The 19,719-nt window shown below is 46.4% G+C and overlaps 1 protein-coding gene across 4 annotated transcripts in view; it reads left to right on the forward strand.

Annotated features, from left to right (window-relative positions):
* The window catches only part of LOC147639817 (dynein regulatory complex protein 11-like), a 166,293-nt gene that overhangs the window by 98,600 nt on the left and 47,974 nt on the right, over positions 1-19,719 (forward strand). For all 4 annotated transcript variants that reach the window (XM_086774374.1, XM_086774380.1, XM_086774373.1 and 1 more), the window contains 4 exons: positions 7,816-7,905; positions 8,010-8,065; positions 8,160-8,246; positions 8,478-8,542. In XM_086774374.1, coding sequence (XP_086630500.1) covers positions 7,816-7,905; positions 8,010-8,065; positions 8,160-8,246; positions 8,478-8,542 — 298 coding nt within the window. The remainder of the gene's footprint in view (positions 1-7,815; positions 7,906-8,009; positions 8,066-8,159; positions 8,247-8,477; positions 8,543-19,719) is intronic.

Here is a 19,719-nt window from a genome sequence, read left to right on the forward strand (position 1 = left end):
TGTACATTAACCGCAAGCAAGGTTGACTTACGGAAGTTTACTTTCAAACCAGCAGCCAGACCAAAAAGTTCCAAGGCCTCCATTAATCTCTGAAGATCTTGTTGTGTATTCTTGGGCATAAAAAAAGAATCATCAGCATAAGCCTGAGCCAAGAAAGTATGCCCAGCAGGAAGCTGTAAGCCATGCAATTCATCAGTGGCTTGCAAAAAATCCAAGTAGCAAAGCAAAGGATGTGTGGCAATAGCAAACAACAAGGAACTAAGCGGACAACCTTGGCGAACTGAACGTCCCAATTTCCAAGAATCTGATAAGAAGAGTTCAAAATCAAAGAAACATCACTGTCATTATAGAGCCAATACACAATATTTCGCCACTTTGCACCGAAACCAAGACAACTCATAGTCATAGCTATATAGTCCCAATGCACAGAATCAAAAGCTTTCTCAATATCAACCTGCAAAATGAGTACATCCTGCTTAGTGTATTTGGCATATTCAATGGCAATATAAGCATTGGCTAAATTATCATTGATTTGCCTCCGAGGCACAAAACCATATTGCGCAGGATGCAAACCATCATGTAAAAATCCTTTAATACGATTTGCCAACATCTTAGTCAGAAGCTTATAGATGACAGGCATAAGAGTAATGGGCCTCCAATCAGAAAAAACTTCACAAAGATCCCGTTTAGGGAAAAGCTTAACTAATCCTTCTTTCCAAGAAGATGGTAGTACATCATTTGCCCAAGCTTCATTGATCATATACAGCAATGATTGTTCCAGCTGAGGCCAAAAAGCATGGAAAAATTCCACTGTCAATCCATCCCATCCGGGAGATTTCCATCGATCCATTGAACGTAAAGCATCTTTAAGTTCAATATCAGTGAACGCAGATTCTAATTCCAATGCATCCTGTGGAGAAATAATGGGCTGAACATGATGCAATAAAGCATAACGAGCATTAAGTATGTCAGATGAAGTAGTTGGCGGTTTAGCAAAAAGAGCTGCAAAATGCTGACTAGCAATATATGAGAGCTCCGATAAAGAGTGAGTCCATTGACCATCAGATTGTTTCACCCTTCTGATGCATTCCTTTTGTCTTGAAGCATGTAGATTTTTGAAAAAATCTTTGGAAGAGCAACCCTTATCTATGATAGCTCGATGTGGCGAACGTGTCAACCATTTTTGCAATTTTCTCTGATCATTTAGCATGAGGAAATGCTTAGCCTGCATTAAAGATTCTTGTTCATTAGTATTTGAAATCCTATACTGAGCAAGATCAGCCATAGATTGACATGTTTCTTTAGCCTGCAAGATCCGATCCCGCAAGTCGGCCATGTAATAACGACCATAATCACAGATCACAGCCTGCATGCGCTGAACAAATTGAAACCAAGCAATGTCAATGTCCTCATGCATTTGAAGGGGCAAAGGCTCAATGGCTTGCAAAACCATTTCCTTGAAATCTGCATGCACAAGATAACTGTTGTTTAAAAGCAACAGCCTATGTTTATGAAGAATAGAGACATCTTGTGGCATGTCGAAATAAAGGCCTAACCATAAAGGAGAATGATCAGAGAGTAACATGGAATGATCAATCCATAGTTTGCAAACAAAATCATCGTATTGGTCAGCATGTAACAAGTACCAGCGATCCAGACGTGTCCAGATATGTGGAAAAGCATTGTGGTTAAAAGTAAACCCTTGCAGATGAGGGAATACATGCTGCCATAGGTCCAAAATATTGCAGGAAGAGAGCAAATCATTCCATGTTCTGCGTTCAGCTCCAAGCATATGAGTTCTTCCAGTGGAATTAAATTCAGGAGATGGAGCATTATTAAAATCTCCACAAAGGAATGCATTATGGAGCCAGGGATAAGCCAACATTTGTGACCATATAATTGCCCTGTCAGCTGAGCTTTGTGGTGCATAAACTGCTGCAAATTCATAAATTTGTCCATACAATAAACATTGAATGACCATCCATCTGCCAGCAGAATCATTGTAGGCCAACATTGGTTGTAGATCATGCTTAACAAGCATAAAAACTCCCGAGTAATGCTGAGTGCCCGCATAAAATATATCATAACCAGCAAAGTGACCTGATTGACCCACTAAGGTATGCTGATTGTGTTCTTGCACACACACCAGATGAGGCTGCATTTTATGTACATAGTGCCAAAACAACCTAAATTTACTTGGATCACAAAGTCCTCTAATATTGTACGAAAGACATTTTATTGGAGCATCAAACATCAAATCTGTACAAAGGTATATACAGTGAACAGCCAGCAAAATCAATGCTGCATAACAACAACTGAATCAGGGAGAGAGCCCTCGCCCTGAATCAAGAGAGACTCATGCATATTCGTATCAACACACATATCCAAAGCATTTACATCGGCATCCATACTCGAGGAAGCACCTCGAACTACATCCGACCATATTCTAGAAAGCATAGTCGATGAAGTGGAAGACTGTGCAATAGTGGCAGATGCAGTCCAATTACGTGAAGGAACGGGAGCACGACGAACCATAGTAGCTTTTTTCGGAGTTTTCCATTCAGCCGAAGATATTTTATCTTTTCCTTTATCTTTAGGTTGATTAGGCACTGCCAAAGAAGAAACAACTTGTGGAAAAACTTTAGCTTTTCCTTGCTCTTTCTCCTTTTGAGTATTTCGAGTGGCTTGATTTGTTGGTATCTCCTTAATTTGAGTTGGCTGCTCATTCGCTGAGATGGGAGGTACAGCAGATAACGGCGGAGGATGCAGCAGAGAAGGACATTCAGAAGCCATATGCCCAAACTTATGACAAGTGAAACAAGCACCTGCAAAGACTCCCCAATTTAATTTGAAGTAACGTGCACCCATGCCACGCACATTTTCTACTTCAACAGCAATTGCAGGTGGTTGCTCATGGTCTGTATCCCACAAGATGCAAAATCTGTTTTTGTTTCCTGTAGGACGAGGTGCACAAACCACTTTGCCCAGAGTGGCTGCTATACCTGGCAAATGTTCCCTCAAATATTCCGGAAAATCCACGACCTCGACCCAAACAGGACAACGATGCCTAATCAAGGACTGATAGTCCTTGGTCGGGGACCAAGGTAACACATGTACCAACTGTACACCAAACATAAGGGGAGAAGTTTCAAGCATCTGCTGCTTATATTGACCATCAGACAGTAATACATCATAAAAACCCCTTGCTGCAAAGTCAACTCCATCTACAAAGGGTCCACCTAGAATGGACTGAATCCATTGAGCTACTTCTTGCGCAGAAGGCATTTTACCTGGAAAGAAGAGAATAATCCCTTTTTTCTGAGTATCTACGCAGAGGAGACACAATCGTCGGCAATTTAATCTTGTAACTGAAAGGAGGAGGCGGGTCCTTCCATTTGACACGACTGTCTACAAAGTCCTCACATAAAGCCTCATATACAAACTGTGCATCCGACGAATCTTGCTTAATCATGGTGACAGATTCAATTGCAGCATGCTGCCTCTTGTTACTGTCTGCAGCATTATCCCGGCGAGCATAGGTCACAACAGTCTCAGACATAATTGCAAGAGTAAAGTCTGTACAACACTGCTAAACAACTCTTTTTTTTTTTTTTTTGAAAGCTGTATGCTGTATACAGGAGCCTTTGAAATTTAGGCGAGTAGAGTCGCAGCTTCGAAGCAAAAGGAGTCGCAGGCGAAGAGGCGAACAAGGTCGCAGGCGATAGGCGAATTGGGTTGCAGGCGATAGGCGAACTAGGTCGCAGGCGAGCAGTCGAACAGTCGAACTGGGTCGCAGGCGAGTAGAGTCGCAGCCTCGAAGGCAAAGGGAGTCGCAGGCGATAAGCGAACTGCGTCGCAGGCGATAGGCGAACTGGGTCGCAGGCGAGCAGTCGAACAGACAAACTGGGTCGCAGGCGAGCAGGCCTCTCTCTCACACACGTGCGCGCGCACACACACACACACACACGCACACACACGAGCGCACAGAGAAGAAAAGCGAGCTATACAGCAGGTCGTGAACCCTAGAAGCGCGCGCGCACACACACACACACACACACACACACACCCCCTCACACTCAAGTTCTCCCTCAACTTTCAAGGCTCAAGCCTCACGATTGGAGATTGAGACTGGCAGAGCAGCACGGATCCCCCGAGAGGGGAGGGTATGCAGATTGTGCAGAGAGGAGGTGGAGAGTGAGGAGCATTATGTATGCAGATGCAGAGCATATACAGCCATCAGAGAGAGATATCCCATTTTATTCAGAGAGCCACATTCCCTACGCCAGATCTTTGAGACAGCAGACCAGCGCATACTGGGGAGATACATTCTAGACATACAGCGCCACAGAGAGACATTATTACAGGCTCAGACAGCTCCAGAGGGGGGGCGACAGACACAGATTACTACATTTTTTCAGAGATCCATACCCCTCCCAGCCCCTACACGGCAGGGAATTACTCTCCAGAGAGCAGAGACACTTAGAGCCCGCAGGAGACAGAGGACACCTGGCTTTCGGACACCATGCCTATACCAGAGAGAGATGACAGAGATCAGAGCTCAGTTTCACAGAGAGGGTGCGGAGCAACTGGCTCGCTTCAGAGCACACCCAGGCATGTTCTTCAGGGAGCTGTGGACACCCCCTTCACTGATGTATACCATTTTATACCCCCAGTATGGTACAGGATGGAGCTAGCTAGGTTGCATATCATGATTGTATACTCCATGCATATAGCTTTGCATTCTCCTAGTAATAGAGCTCCATCCCCTGCACACCCAGATTCAGCTTTTTTATTCAGTACTTTTTCATTTTGTTGGGATGACAGAGGATACCCCATACAGGTACTCCGATTTGTCTCATAGGCCGAGTTCGGTCTTTTGGAAGACGTTAATAAAATCTTTCTTTCTTTCTTTCTTTCTCTCAAGCTATCAAGTGATAAGAAGGCAATAGGCATCCATCATCCATGGCATCCTCCTCACGTGGCGACGGGCCGCGGCACTTCAAGTTCCAACTTCCCGTAGAAGGATGACGGGATGGACATGGTGGGATGAGGTCAATCACACCCCATCCCCTCATGGAGGTGGTGCACAACCATGGGCATGCAAGCTTTGCCCGTGTAGGTGAGTGGGTGGCGCCGACAAAGTAATTTTTAAGTGCCGTTCCTACCTCCGTCCCCGTTCCCTACATACGGGTGTCCCCCGTCCCGTCCTTGTCCCTGTCCCCGGTCCCTTGTGACTATGTTAGAGACCCCCTTGGAGGACTTCAGGAGATGCACATTATAGAGGGTGAGGGTGATCAAATTCCATACACCACGTTATAGAGAGTGAGGGTGATCAGATTCCATGCACATGAGTGGCACATTGACCCACCACCGCCAAGGTGGAGAGGGAGAGACTTTGGCGTTCATGGATTTGGGAGAGCCGGCCCATTATACACCTCTAGTGGGACCCGAGGGAGTGGACTTGGTGTAATCTTGTAGACAGGGAGGAGACTCCGAGTACCCCATTTTTTGCATACACCAAACAGCTTGGATGTAGGATCCAGTTGCTTGAGATTGAGGACACTCCGGCAACAGTAGGACATTGGCAGTCTCAGGGCCTCTCACCGTGCTTTCTCTCAGATTTCTGGAAGAGGCTCTAGGATAGTTTTTGACCTCGGAAGATCACTCTCTTTTTGTGGTTGTTGGCACATAGGAGGTTGGTAGTTGCCACGTGGTTGGGCATTGGAGGTAGACCAGTAGCACGTCCGAGATGTGGCCATCCCCAGGAGTCTCAACGACATTGTCTTTGGGATTTCTCGACAACTCAGCAAGTTTGGCAGCAGATTCTCAGCATCTTCATGATGGACAGGGCCTCTTCCTGTACTATTACATGGGGCACTGTCACTTGGGCCACTGGGACCGAAGTTGTCATGGCTTATGATGAGGAGGAAGCTGGGGGGCTAGCCCTTCACATCTCTCACCTTTGCATCTTGACTATGCTAGTCCCAACCCCATCTACTGGTCACTGGAAACCTGGTTCGAGCTAGAGATGGGAGATTTGTAGCAACATCGCCGCATGGCACATCTAGAGAGCTCGATGCAGCGACGCCATTGAAGGCACCCACACCCCGCCTTCGTAGTCCATCATGAGCATTTGGCTTGACATCATTCATACCCTCCGCGGCCAAAGGGGGAAGCTTCAGGGTGGTTTTGACCATATGCGAAAGCATCGGGAAGCCTTCTTGAGGCTGTGGTGACCTAGTTCTTATCTCAGAGATAGTGGTGGTGAGCCCACTTGACACTACAGACCACCTGTGTGGTGTTTCCTTCCCCCACCCTTTGTATGAGATAGCCTTCTCCTCATAGAGCGGCCAGCGAGAGGAGAAGTGCATCCTTCCCCCCTTTTTTGTTCTTTGATCCTCGCTTCGTACATGGAGGCGAGTTCATAGCTAGCCTTTTGAGGCTACTTTTCTGTAAACTAATAGAAGGATCTTGTTTTCGGGGAAAAAAAGGGGGGAGGTACATTCTTGACTGTATCATCACTTTATAGACGGGTGAAAACTCCTTGAGGAGGATTGTAAAGACCTCACTAGACCATGCCCATGGATTATTTGACATAGACTTATTGTGGATCAAAATAGAGGACATACCTTAGAAATTCTAGCAAGGTTTCCATAGACCCGACATCGAACTCATCGTGTGACTGCGATAGATTGTGGCTAGCCCAACCGTGGGTTCAGTACCTTGAACAACCCCCGAGCTTGAGGTCAGATTGTCGTGAGCTTGCTAATCACCGATGACCTCAACCTGATGTCCCATACCACCAAGCTGAATCACCCGAGCACTGACAACTCTATAACCGAGAGATCCTGCATGCTCTATGAAAATCCTCAGATCCGAACATCCATCCATAGCATCTATTCAAGTCTACTTTCTCTTATCTAAGCTAGTGTAAGACTCCTCTTGCAAAACTTTCTATAAAGAGCCAATTGCTTACTGACAATCCAACTCTCGTCTAAGAGCTAAATGCCAATAGGACAACCAGTCACAAAGTGCACCAAGCTCTACCATAACAACCCTAGCCATAGCACAACTCGTCAATCATACCAAATGGAACCTTGCATAAGTTGTCAGCAAAACACTAGTTCACTTAGTCACTAGTGTGCAAACAAGTCCTAACGTACTTCAACTTTTGTAGCAGTTGGAGCTCCCCCCATTTGCACGCCTGCACCTGCCCTCCTTTGCCATCGCCTTCCACCCTCTGCACACTACCCCCGCCCCCTCTTCCTATGTGCAGTCCCCCCAACCACATGTGACTTTTGTGGACTAAACCGGCAACTTGTGGGTTGCAAGCCAGATACCTTATTATTGGGCTACAAATTATTTGTGTGCCCACATGTGGAGGCCTTACTCCAAGGGCATGTGTGAATGACATTGAGAGACTTTGAGAGGACCACGCCATGAGCGCCTCACAGGCGACTTGGAGCGTATGCATCAGTGGCGGGCCGCCTTCCTTAGCATTGGAGTCCAGGTCCCTTCCTCTCTAGAGTGGACGATGAATTTTCTTGGCATTACAGGCCCCAGTGTGGCTCTTCCCTCCCCATCCCCCAATGTAGTCTTGCTCCGAGAGTGGCCAGCTGGAGAAGGAGCCCCCTCTTGTTTTTCCCTTTTTCACCTCTTTGTTCCGCATGGTGGCATGAAGTCTATACATTGAGCAAGCTTAGAAAAAGCACCACTTTTTGGAGGAACGTAAACAATTTTTTAAGTTTGATTTGATTATTTATCTCCTTTGAACAAAATTCAGATCTCAATTCAGTAAACCTTATTTTTTGGTAGGTCGTTGCATCAGATAAATCTGATAAACATGATACATCAGTTGTAGCACAATCCATTGTGTCCAAGGAAGCTGCCATTGGAATCATTCAGGTGATTCTGCATCATTATAGTCCATAAGTGTACTATTCAATAAAAAGTATTATTGTTGGTTCAATCAGATTGGTAAAGAACTATATTTAATTTTGACCTTTTAGGATAATGAGAGGGGACGGCAAAGCCGACAAAGAATCGCTGAGTTGTTTAAGATAAGGTTTTACTTATTCTTTAGAAATAGCTATAATTGCTCTCTACTAGTTAGGATCTCGTGTGAAATTTACATTACTTTATATCTGTGCACTTTGCAGGAAAATGCAAGAAGAGGAGCTTCATCACAAGCACTTTGGAGGGGAGGCTCTTTCTGCAGATGCTGCTGCGAGGAAAATACAAGCTTTGTATCCATAAAGCAATGGAATTTTTTTTGTAACTAGCATCCTTTGTGAAGACATCTAATACATTACTTAGCACTCACAGTGCCTTGATGCAAGGTTTCTGTCATTGGCACTTAAAATTATAATATCAACTATTTTGCCAAGCAAAAATCTAAAAAAGAGGAGAAAATTTGCGATTTTATCCACCCAATTGTTACTCTTGTCCATTGTTGAGCCTTGACTATCTTTTTACAGAGCTCGAGGGTTTCTTGAGAGGTGTCATGTAAAACATAGTGCAGAGGAGGAACTTGTATTGATTGGTAAAAATTTCCTATCTTGTAGTACTACGGCACATGTCTTTATCCCATATAATGGATACACCATCACAAACAGAGCCTCAGCATTATCTAGAAATGACTAAAGGGGTGGGGTTTGAACCATGGAACCATCACAATGCACATAGGTATCTGCTTCTCTTGTGGAACCACCTCAATCTCAGAGATACAGATATGAGCCCCCATTCTTTGAATCAGTATCTGGAATCAGTGTCTCGTATTGTGTATCCTTCAAAAGTTCCTGAAAGTATGGCATCTCAGAAGCCCCCATGAGATGTATCCTTCTCGTGCTGTGTATTCTTCAAAAACTCCTGAAAGCATGGTATCCAAAAAGCCCCATGAGGTGCCCATGCACTAGCTGCTTGTCTGGTGCCTGGACAGGCTGGTTCCATGAGATGCCCATGCACTGGCCGCTTGTCTGGTGCCTGGACAGGTTGGTTCCAAATCATGTGTTATAGATGGCTCTTGTCAAAAAGTGCTTGGGGGGATCACTGAAGTGGGTCTGCGATGCTACCAGGAATGGATACTTTTGTTATCATGGATTTCCCAAGGCCAGCTAACTATGATGGTATTTTAGGAAGGCCATTCATGAGACAGTTGTTGATGATTCACAACTAGGGAACTAATAACATTTATCTTTATAAGAAAGAACAATTGATCAAATTCCACCTTGAGTTGGATTCCTTTGGAGTTCCTCTTCAGCATGAAGAGGGGATCCAACCACAAGAAGGCAGTGAATGCTTTTGTGATTATCCACCAAGAACATGAGCAACTGGGTCCAAGGATTTCCTCAGGCTGCATGTTCCTTACAATCACAGCTTGCAAACTATACTTCGATGTCAATAGGGAGTTGATTGAGCTCCCTGAACTTCAAAAATGGTATCTTCAAATTTTGATCATCAGTTCCTCCTATTTTTTCCTTCCCTTTCTAGGTAGATGTGTACAAGCAGCTCCTTGTTGCCATGAACGGGTGCTTCTATCATGTTAAAGTCTTCTCCCACTATTGGGGTGTGACCATCCAAAATTTCCTCTCATTTATGGCTGCAAAAGGTGTCCTCAACTGGGTCAGAGTGCCACTCTTTTCTCTGTAGCACGTGGCTACAAATGGTGGCCTTGTTGGTGTCTTAAGCTGGATAATAGAACAGTGTTAGAAATTTCATTTTTCTCGACTAGTCAAACAAAGATGTCGTGACCTTGGCCAGTTTCTTTTTGGGAAGCAATTCTATGAGCTAAGGCTAGTAATCAGTTTTTAGCCATCCTTCTACTCGACTTTGAGATAGCCTATGATAGATTGGATTGGGGATTTCTTGAAGGAACACTCAAATATCTTGGATTATTTGAGAGCTGGATCAGAGGTGTTTCATGCCTTTACACATGGGTGCCCGCGGTCACTTAGTTTGGTTGATGTCCCGACACCACTCTTGGTGGCAGTAGGGTTCCGATACCACTCTTGGTTGCAATGGCCGTCGTGGACATCAGCGGTGTTGTCAACGTGGAAGCCAAGTGGTCAGCATTGGATACCTGTACAACCAGTGCATTAATATCTTACAGGCAAGCACCGCCAATTGGCGGTATTCTGTTTTTGGTGGTGCCCCCGAGCACCAAAGGAAGAGCCTCTGTACTTATGGATAGACCGGGAATATTGGGGGAAATCTCTCATCTTGTGCTTCTCTGTTAATGAAATCTTCTATTGTTTCTCATTCTCATGTTCTGTGTATGAGCTAGTGTTAAGTGGTTAATTTGGTGAAGTGTTCCGTGTGTGTCGCGCTTATGAGACTTGTGGAGAGTGGTAGAGTAACCCCGTCTCCATAGTTCACTGTGACTCTTGTGGGTATAATGCCTTGAGTAGAATCTTGGAACTTGCAGTGTTCCACTTTAGTGTGCTTGGGTAATGGACATCCAAGTCTCCTGGAGGCACACTAAAAAATATGGCACGCGTGGTGGGACTCGAACAACCCACATTCACCTCTATTCCCTTTTTCATTATTATTTTCTTCTCTCTGAGATTCCCATATCCCCTTACCCTCTTAATTAAATCTATGCATGCCATTAAAACTTTCTATTATCTTTGCTTCAGCCATCCCTAGCATTTGGTCAATTCATTTATGAGGCCCTCCGTCAAAAGTGCCCCCAATTCTGCTCTCAACATTCCACCCCCTTCAGTTTCCCAATTCACCTGGTTAGTGGCAGGTGCCTAGAAGAGAGGTCCTTCATTATTTAAAAATCAAACAGCCATAGGCAAAGTGTTCTTCTCATGTATTAGCCCTGCTCCTACTAGAGGACTACCAGCTGGGTCATGTGTGAAGGCATGGCTCTGGCCATCAAACGTGGAATGATTAGTCGGAAATGGCTCTCCGTACTTGAGCGCTGCACCCCCCCCGTACCTTCACTGCCCGCCTCTCTCCTTTTTCCTGCTGTCCTCTGCCTTCCTGCAGGTTAGCTGCCCCCGCTTCCCTTCTGCACCCCCTCCCCTCTTTAGTTGCCCCCGCCCCTTCTTCCCTCGCCTCCTCGCTGCCTCTGCTACCCCTGCTTCCCTGCTGCCCCCGTCTTCCTGCTGCCCCCACTTTCCCCTGTTGCCTGCACTGCCTGGCCTCCTCTCCTGCCCCCGCCCTCTTCACTGCCATCGCTGCCATTTCCTGCCCTTCCTGCTCTCCCCTCCGCCTCCTCTCTCTGCACTGCCCTTCCTCCGCCTCGCTCAAGAACGGAATATTCTGTAACAGGTTTCAAGTCGGCCTTTCTTTCCGATTAGCATCATGGCTAATCAACCCCTTCCGGCAGGGCATTGGGTGCACTGGTTGCTATATTTCTCTTCTGTTATGCGAAACCCTCTCTGATTTTTCTGATGATCAACACACTCTTGTGGAGAAATGGTGGAGCATCATCATGCCCAGATTTTTGTGCCAATGAAGTGGACACCCAGGAGACAGTGACGAAACTTTTGGAGTGCATAGACAATTGCCAAGCCTTCATCCTCCGTTATGTTGTAATTTCCCTCAGCTCGGCTAGGAAGGAAGCTGGCGTAGTAGATAGGTCCAATTGAAATTCGGTGCTAGGTTGTGTAACGACAGTACCAACCGTAGTTTGATTGGCATCAGCATGGACATGGAATGTAAAAGAGCAAACTGGTGGAATGAGGGTGGGAGCTTCTTGTTAGCACATTCATCCCCAGTTTTTGCCCATATTTGGTGTCCATTTTGGTCCCTTTTCATGGCCCTTGATTGTGGGCTGGCCACCCCTTTCTTTTGTATATTTTTCTAGGATTTTTCCCAGGCTGGATGTATTTTTCCGAGTCGGCCAGGATGTATTTTTCCCAGTCGGCCAGCCCCTCTTACCTATAAATAGGTGGGCTGGCCTCTCACTTTTTCATCTTGCCTAGTCTTTCTTTTGCTCCCTCACTTATGAGACACTCTCTGTCTTTTGCTTGGGACTGTATCATTTCAGTATATTCAGCATAGTTGCTCCATCTCTCTCTCTCTCTCTCTCTCTCTCTCTCTCTCTCTCTCTCTCTTGCACTCTCTGCTCGGCACACTCTAGTGCTTATTTGCTTCCACTCTGTGCACTCTTTCATGGTATCATCGCTCCCGGTACAGCAATTCTCTTTGCTGCCCCGCCCTATCTACAGCCCCTTCACCTTTGCGTTTTTTACAGATTTGCAGCCCTCTGGATGCTTTGTCTTCTAGACAGTTGCTGCTCATTGCTTTCCCTTCATTTTGGCTTCATCGCTTACAGCCTGAAGGTACTTTCTTATCAGCGTTTTTCTCTACTTGGATTCTGGAACCAGTCGGCCTGCATTTTCAGGACTGCAGCCCCCCCTCTTTGGTTGCGTTTTCCTCTCCAGTGGACATTCCCTTTTGTAGAGGGGGTCTTATGGTGGTTTTGGCTTTGGTGGCAACCTTGGTACCTGTGGTGGACACTCCTTTTGAGATAATGCATATTTCTGAGATTGAGCCCAAGCTTCTGTGATGGCTACCTTGACTACACTTCATATGTTTTCTGAGTCTGCAAAGCTGGATGGTCCCAACTACACTTTGTGGAAGGTGAAGGTGAAATCAGCCTTGCGTGGTGTGGATCTCTGGGATTGGCTTGTTACACCTGCCAATGCCACCCCTCCCACCCTTGCTTCTGGTGTTGTGAGACTCAGGCACAAATTGATATTTGGCAGGCGAATGATCGTCGTGTTTTCTCCTTTCTGATGTTGAATTGTCAGGATTCTGTTCTCTCTCATGCGCGTACAGCAGATGCTGCACATGAAGTGTGGAAGGCATTTGCAGATCTCTACGAGATTAAGTCTCCGGGTCGTATTTTGGTGTTGGAAAAGCACCTTATGAACTTGTCAGTTTTTGCCTTTCCATCTTTATCTGCTTTCATCTCGAAGATGAAAGATCTCCGGGACGAGCTTGCTATTTGTGGATATGGCTATTCGGCTTCTCTCCAAGCTTCTAGAGAGGTTGAAAAGCAGCTTATGAACTTGTCAGTTTTGCCTTTCCATCTTTATCTGCTTTCATCTCGAAGATGAAAGATCTCCGAGACGAGATGCTATTTGTGGCAAGGATATCTCTACAAAGGATATGGCTATTCGGCTTCTCTCCAAGCTTCTAGAGAGGTTTGATGCTTATTTTCAGTTTCTTGTTTCTTCTCCTCGTCCTGTTCTAGTTACTTGGGAGGAAGTTCTCCCCTCCATTATGCAAGTTGAGTCTCGCTTTGAGGAGCGGACTGTCACCTCTGGTGGTTCTGATGGAGCTTTGGTTGCACGAGATAAAGGGAAAAATCAACAGAAGAAAGGGAAAGGGGGTTTTGACAAGAATTCCAAGGATAAAGACAAAGACAAAAGAAGATCTTCGAAAAACAAGGACATTGAGTGTCATTATTGTGGCAAGAAGGGTCATAAATCGTCCCAATGTCACAAGAAGAAGCGGGATGAAGAAGCAAAGAACTCTTCCTCGACAGAGGTGTCTGAGACCAATAAGGATGATGGCATTCTTCGATTAGTAGGTACTCGTCATGTACTTGCTCTTGTGACTTCAGTCGTGGTCGTGGATTCTAGATAGCGGTGCTACTACTCACATGACACCCCATCGAGATTGGTTCGAGGACTTCACTGCCAGGACATGCGAGATAACTTTGGGTGATGATTCTTCCGTGTGCCAGTGCATGGACATGGCACCATCCCCATTTTCCGCTCTTCCGAGGACAAGAGGTACTTCTCTGACATTTTGTATAGTCCAGATTTGTCATTTAATCTTTTGTCAATGAGTGCTCGTACAGCTCAGGTGCGGAGGTGACCTTGTCTCGTTATGAGATTTCCATTCGTGATAAGGAGACTGGTAGCATCTTGGCTCAGGGAGCCCAAGATAGTGGCCTGTACAAGTTGACCGCTTTGCTTTCTTCTGGTTCTTCTTCAGCTCTTTGGCATGCTCGGTTTGGCCATTTGAGCTATCAGCTTCTACAGCGAGCTTCGAAGGATGGGTTGGTTGAGGGTTTACCGACCATCAAGGCTCCATCTTCTGTTTGTTCCTCTTGTTTACAAGGGAAGCAACACCGAGCCGCCTTCCCGAAGGAGGCGACACACAAATCTTCGACATCACTTGCTCTTGTTCATGTAGACTTATGTCGTCCTATGAGTATCGCGTCTTTGTGTAAGGCGTTCTACATGCTCGTAAGGTGATTGGTGTGTGTAAGATCTTAAAATCAAAGTTTCGAGATGATGGCAGCTTGGACAAGCACAAGGTGAGGTTGGTTGCCAAGGGTTATGCTTAGCGTCCTGGGGTCGACTTCGATGAGACATTCGCCCGACGGCCGGGATGACTACCATTCGCACCGTTCTTGCTCTTGCAGGACATCATAGATGGCCTGTATTCCAGATGGACGTCAAGTCGGCTTTCCTAAATGGAGAGCTTTCACAGGAGGTTTATGTTGATCAGCCGCCGGGATTTGTTGTTCTAGGCAAACAGGATCAGGTGTACCGGCTGAAGAAAGCTTTATATGGTCTGAAACAGGCTCGGCGGGCTTGGTACCAGCGGATGATGAGTTCTTTTAGAAGCTCGGCCTCTGCCGTTCTCATGCAGATTCGAAGCTTTATATCCTCCTTGAGAGGGGGTTGATTGTTATCATTGTGGTCTATGTTGATGACCTCATCTTTACATGTTCTTATTCTGTGAGGATCCGCTCAGTCATGGACGCTTTGGAGACAGAGTTTGAGATGACGGATCTTGGCCTTCTGCATTATTTTCTTGCCTTTGAGATTTGGCAAACCTTGAAGGGCATTTTCTTCTCTTAGCAGAAGTACACACGGGAGATTCTCGATAGATTTCAGATGACTAGATGCAAACGAGTATCTTCTCCTATGGATACTAGTGAGAAGCTTTCTCTTCTTGATGCTTCTCTAGGGATTGATTAGGGACTATATTGGGTTCTCGTCAATTGTTTGGTTTGGTTGACCTACTCCCGATTGGTCGTGTGTTTCGCAGTCAGCTTATTGAGCTCCTTCTCATCCAAACCCCGTCAGCAGCATTGGCGGTGTGCTCTTAGAATTCTTCAGTACTTGCGTGGCATTCTAGACTCTGGCATCTTCTATGGCCAAGGATGCACTCTTCTTGGATGGTCTGATTCAGATTGGGCTGGAGATCTAGATACTCGGCGTTTGACTAGTGGTTGTGTTTTTTGTTTTTTTTTGTTTTTTTTTGTTTTTCCAGAAAGGAGACTTCTATTAAGTATGATTTTTTTTTTACAAAATGGAGATTTCACACCAAGAAAGGTGTAGATCTCAACCAATCAGGAGCCTTGTGTTGTCAATAGGGTCCCGAATGAGAGGACGTGAAAAAGATACCAATGTCCCACTCTCTCATAAGCTGGCCGCGCTTCCTCTCTGCAGCCCTCGAAGATCCCTGGATTCTGGCCCAGGTAGCCATGATGGTGTGAATAATATCACTCCAAATCCTGCAAAGACACTGAGAAACAAGAACGGGAGTACCCTCAGTAGCCTCGGTGCATCTAGCCTTCCAGATATTCCAGGCTGAGATACTAGCAATAATCTCACAAGAACTCTCTAACCTTTGTGCCGGAGGGACAAAGTGTGAAAGTGGCAAATCCTGAAGACAACACTGCCGAGCAACTCCTTGCCTAACCATAATGGCCAAGCTCCTGTCAGTCCCCTCGAACTCAGCTGTGGCCCCGACTGTGTCAACCAAATGATAGAACCAAAAGAAATAATAGCATCCCTCTTAATCCTACCAAAGAGGTGTGCAATCGCAGACCAAATCCTCTGTGCTTCCTTGCATTCCCATAAACAATGCCAAACTGACTCCGAAACTCCTGCACATCTAGGGCATGCTGGGCAAGCACCAGTAACTAAACTCCACTGATTGGTGGCCAGATCACCATGAGGAGAAACCCAGATAAAGGAGGAAATCTGTGGCTTCCTATAAGAATGCCACAATCTCCACCAAAAAACCCTCTGAATGTCAGTCAAAATGCCGTAAGATTCCCAATGGGGTCTAAGAGTAGGGACACTCTGAATGTGTCCCAAGATAAGATGTCTGGCATTCCGCACCGTATAACTAAAAAAAGGCATGGTTTTCAAGGGGTTACAAGCATCCTTCCACACCCACTCACCGGGGTCCCAATGCAAATGTTTGATAGGGCAGCCACCATACAACCAAAGGCTAACACTCTCTATGATCATCCCTGGGGGGGGGGGGGGGGGGGGTGAACAAAGACGTGCTTCCCTAACCTGCCAACATCTCTGACTGGACGAATTTGGGGGCCCTCAATAAGGTCCTGTACGTTACATCTCTCCAACTGCCATCCATCCTGTATAGAAAAAAACACCGGTACATCATCCTCCCTAGGCAAGGGGAGACCCATAACCTGAAGAGGAACACCTGTCCCAGAAAAAACCCCAAACCAAGAATGATGAGAGTCTTCCAAGAAAGATCCAGTAATCCAATGGTTGGGAATGGCTGCGTCATGCTGTGCAATCCTCCGACTAGAGCCGCTTAAATGCTACGTGAGATCCAATCTCTGTACCTCGGTGAGGCTCTGAAACCTCTTCCAAGCCAACACTGTGGGGCAAAGCATCTCCTAGCCAGCCCAAAGAATATGCATAGCTACCCCAATAGGCCTACCATGCACATCTAAGATCAAATCATTCCATAGAATGGGCTGCCGGTGAACTTCCTCCGCTGAACGCGGGGGGATGTGTACCAAAAAACTCCTAAGGCAGTCCCAGGCCCGTAGGAGGGACCTAACCAAGGGGGATGAAGGGGAGCGGTGAACTGCATCCGAAAAAATAAAGCGTGAGCTGAGAGTCCAGTCACCTCCGCGAACAGGGACACACTTCATGAATTGCTGCATGAGAAAGTCCTTCCATGGCTGAGAGCCTGGAAGAAAGCCCTTAACAACTAGCTTACACGGCAAAGCCTTACATTGCACCTCAGGCTCAATGATATTCAATCCCCCTTCCTACTTAGGCCTGATAATGGTTTCCCAAGCAACTCTAGACCTGGTGTGTGCATCTCCATCAAGCCCTAACCAAAGAAAGTTCCGAATAAGGCGACGAAGCTGTCCAATGCTGCCCTTATGAAAAATCCAGCACAAAGCGATAAACCAAGTCGTGGCTGGCAAAACTTGGCTAACCACCAAAGCTCTAGAGGCCAAGTCGAGCTTCGTCCTACTCCAGTGATGAAGTTTCCTTTAATGCTTAAGAGCACTGGAGCAAACTGTTGTGCAGGGCAGATGTCAACACCCACCTGACAACCACCAAGGTATCTAGCAAAGCATCCTCTCCCAATCTGCAAGAGGAGAATCACTGATCCAAAAACCAACTGACTTATGCCAATTGATAGTAGCTCCTGCTGCCAAACAAAAGGCCTCCAAGGCTGTTTGGGTAGGACATCATTATCATACGGTGTCCAATGGTGGTGAAACTTTGCGAGTGGGTGCATGGGCTTGTAACCCTCCACTTGCAAAGTTTCACCCACCATCCGGCATCGGATGGGTGGGATGGTGTGTTGCCACCCGCTTTTTTTTTTTGCAAAGTGCCCAAGGGGTCCCCTATGCAAACAATAGCGGGTTTCGGTGGGGCATACTTATCATAAGGCGTCTTATGGTGGTGAAAGTTTGCAAGCAAGTCCATCGGGCTGCTACCCCTTCGCTTGGAAAGTTTCACCACCATCGGACGCCGAATGGGTGGGATAGTGTGTTGGCACTCGCTATTTTTTTTACTGTACCTCATTGTAGCTGAGGCTATGAGCAGGTTTCTGCGGGCTGCCCCTGGTGTTGTGGGTCTCAGGCTGAGGGGACAGCCTTGCCTCACTGAACGGGAAATCTGAAAACGCTCACCACGCCCCCCACAGGCTAAAACATTGCTAGTAGCCTCCCTGTATACGCAAGACACACCTCTGATCCAGTTTTTGGAAAACCCCATGTGTGCCATAGTGCCCTCCAAAAAATCCCAATCCACTCTGTCATAAGCTTTTTCAAAATCAAGCAAAAGAATGGCAAGAGGCTGTTGACTAGCCTTTACCCACTCGACAGCTTCCCAGAAAGAAAAGATGTTATCAAATATACTCCTTCCTTGGAGGAACCCATTCTAGGTATCATGGATAGTCCTTTGGAGAATCGGCTGCAACCTTATACTCAAGGCTTAAGCTAAGATTTTATATGCAGATCCAAGGAGGGTGATGGGCCTCCATTGCTTGATGTCAGTCTTGTCCCCACTCTTGGGGATAAGGTGAATCCCCTCTGTGAGGTATGGAGGCATCATACCCGACACCCACATTTCGTGAAGGGCAACAGTGATAGCATCTCCAATATGATCCCAAAAAAGAATAAAGAAGGCGGGAGAAAGACCATCATCCCCGAGGCATGAACCACTGGAAAGAGCATGCAGTGCGTGAAGGAATTCATCCTTCGAGAAAAGGGCATCCAGGGAAGAACACATAGCATTTGTAATGAGCCTGGGCATGCACTCTTAAACTTTCTGTCGTGCCACATCTCTCTGAGGGGAGGGCACCTCTGCAGTCAACAAAGACCGATAAAATTCTGAAGCAATATCCCTCACCTTATCAGGCTCAATCTGGACCTCACCCTGTGAATCCTGCAAGTACCTCACAGAGTCCCTGCTATGGGAAGGCCTGTGTGCTGAAAAAAACTCTTTGTTGCATCTGCCACCCATGTGAGTCCAAAGGGCCTCATTCGCATGAAAGGCGAACTCAGCCCTCCTGTCCATGGCCAACTGCAGCTCTGCTCTAACTGTGGTCAAGAGGTCTGTAATCCAAGTCGCATGTGGATGCTTTTCATGTTCCCTCTGAAGAGCAGCAATCCTACGCCTAATAGCTCTCTCCTTGTCCAGAGCCTCCTGCTTCTTAGACAAGGCAATGCTATGATAATGATGGCTGGTCCTCTCAAGAGCTAGTGCAATATTATGACGAGGATCAGGACTGTCACAAGATCTCCATATCTCTCTGATCTCAAGGGAGATGTCAGCATCTATATAAAGAGAGTCAAGGATACGGATATGGGGAGAGGCCGAGTGAGCCCCAGGCTCCGTGAGACACAAAACGACGGGGCAATGATTGGATTTGGTGGTGCCAGGCATAATAGCAATGGTGCCTCCTCTATCCAAGGACCAATCATCCACATAAAACCTGTCCAGATGTTCAAAGATGCTCTCATTCCTGCTCGTGCGGTTATGCCAAGAGAAAGATAAGGAATTTGGCCTTCTCTGGAAGTTATCCTCGGTCCAGCAATCCCTGCCAAAAAAGGAAAGCGTGAACCTCTCACATGAGGCTCGCTCAAAAGGGTGTAAACCCCCTTCGTGTCCACCCTTCTTGTCAGAAGGTTGCTCAACCATATTAAAATCTCCTCCCACTATCCAATGATCAACCTGGGGAATGACATTTGTAATGGCGTCCCAAAAGGCCACCCTAGAAGGTGTGGCCAGAAAGCATCTTACCAGTTTTGCCACACTGAGATCTATCCAATTTGTGTTCTGCGTTTGGAGTATTGTCCTTCAGCAGAGAATGCAACAAATTTGTTCACCAAGCCGGTTTCTCAGGCTTCCTTGGCTCTTCATCTACGGCTTCTGGGAGTATGTTCAACATTTGGTGCTGAGAGGGGGTGTTAGCACATTCATCCCAAGTTTCTGCCCTTATTTGGTGTCC

Source organism: Cibotium barometz, chromosome 3 (assembly GCF_041138505.1).
Source record: "Cibotium barometz isolate CiBa-2024 chromosome 3, ASM4113850v1, whole genome shotgun sequence".
NCBI classification, from domain to species: domain Eukaryota; kingdom Viridiplantae; phylum Streptophyta; class Polypodiopsida; order Cyatheales; family Cibotiaceae; genus Cibotium; species Cibotium barometz.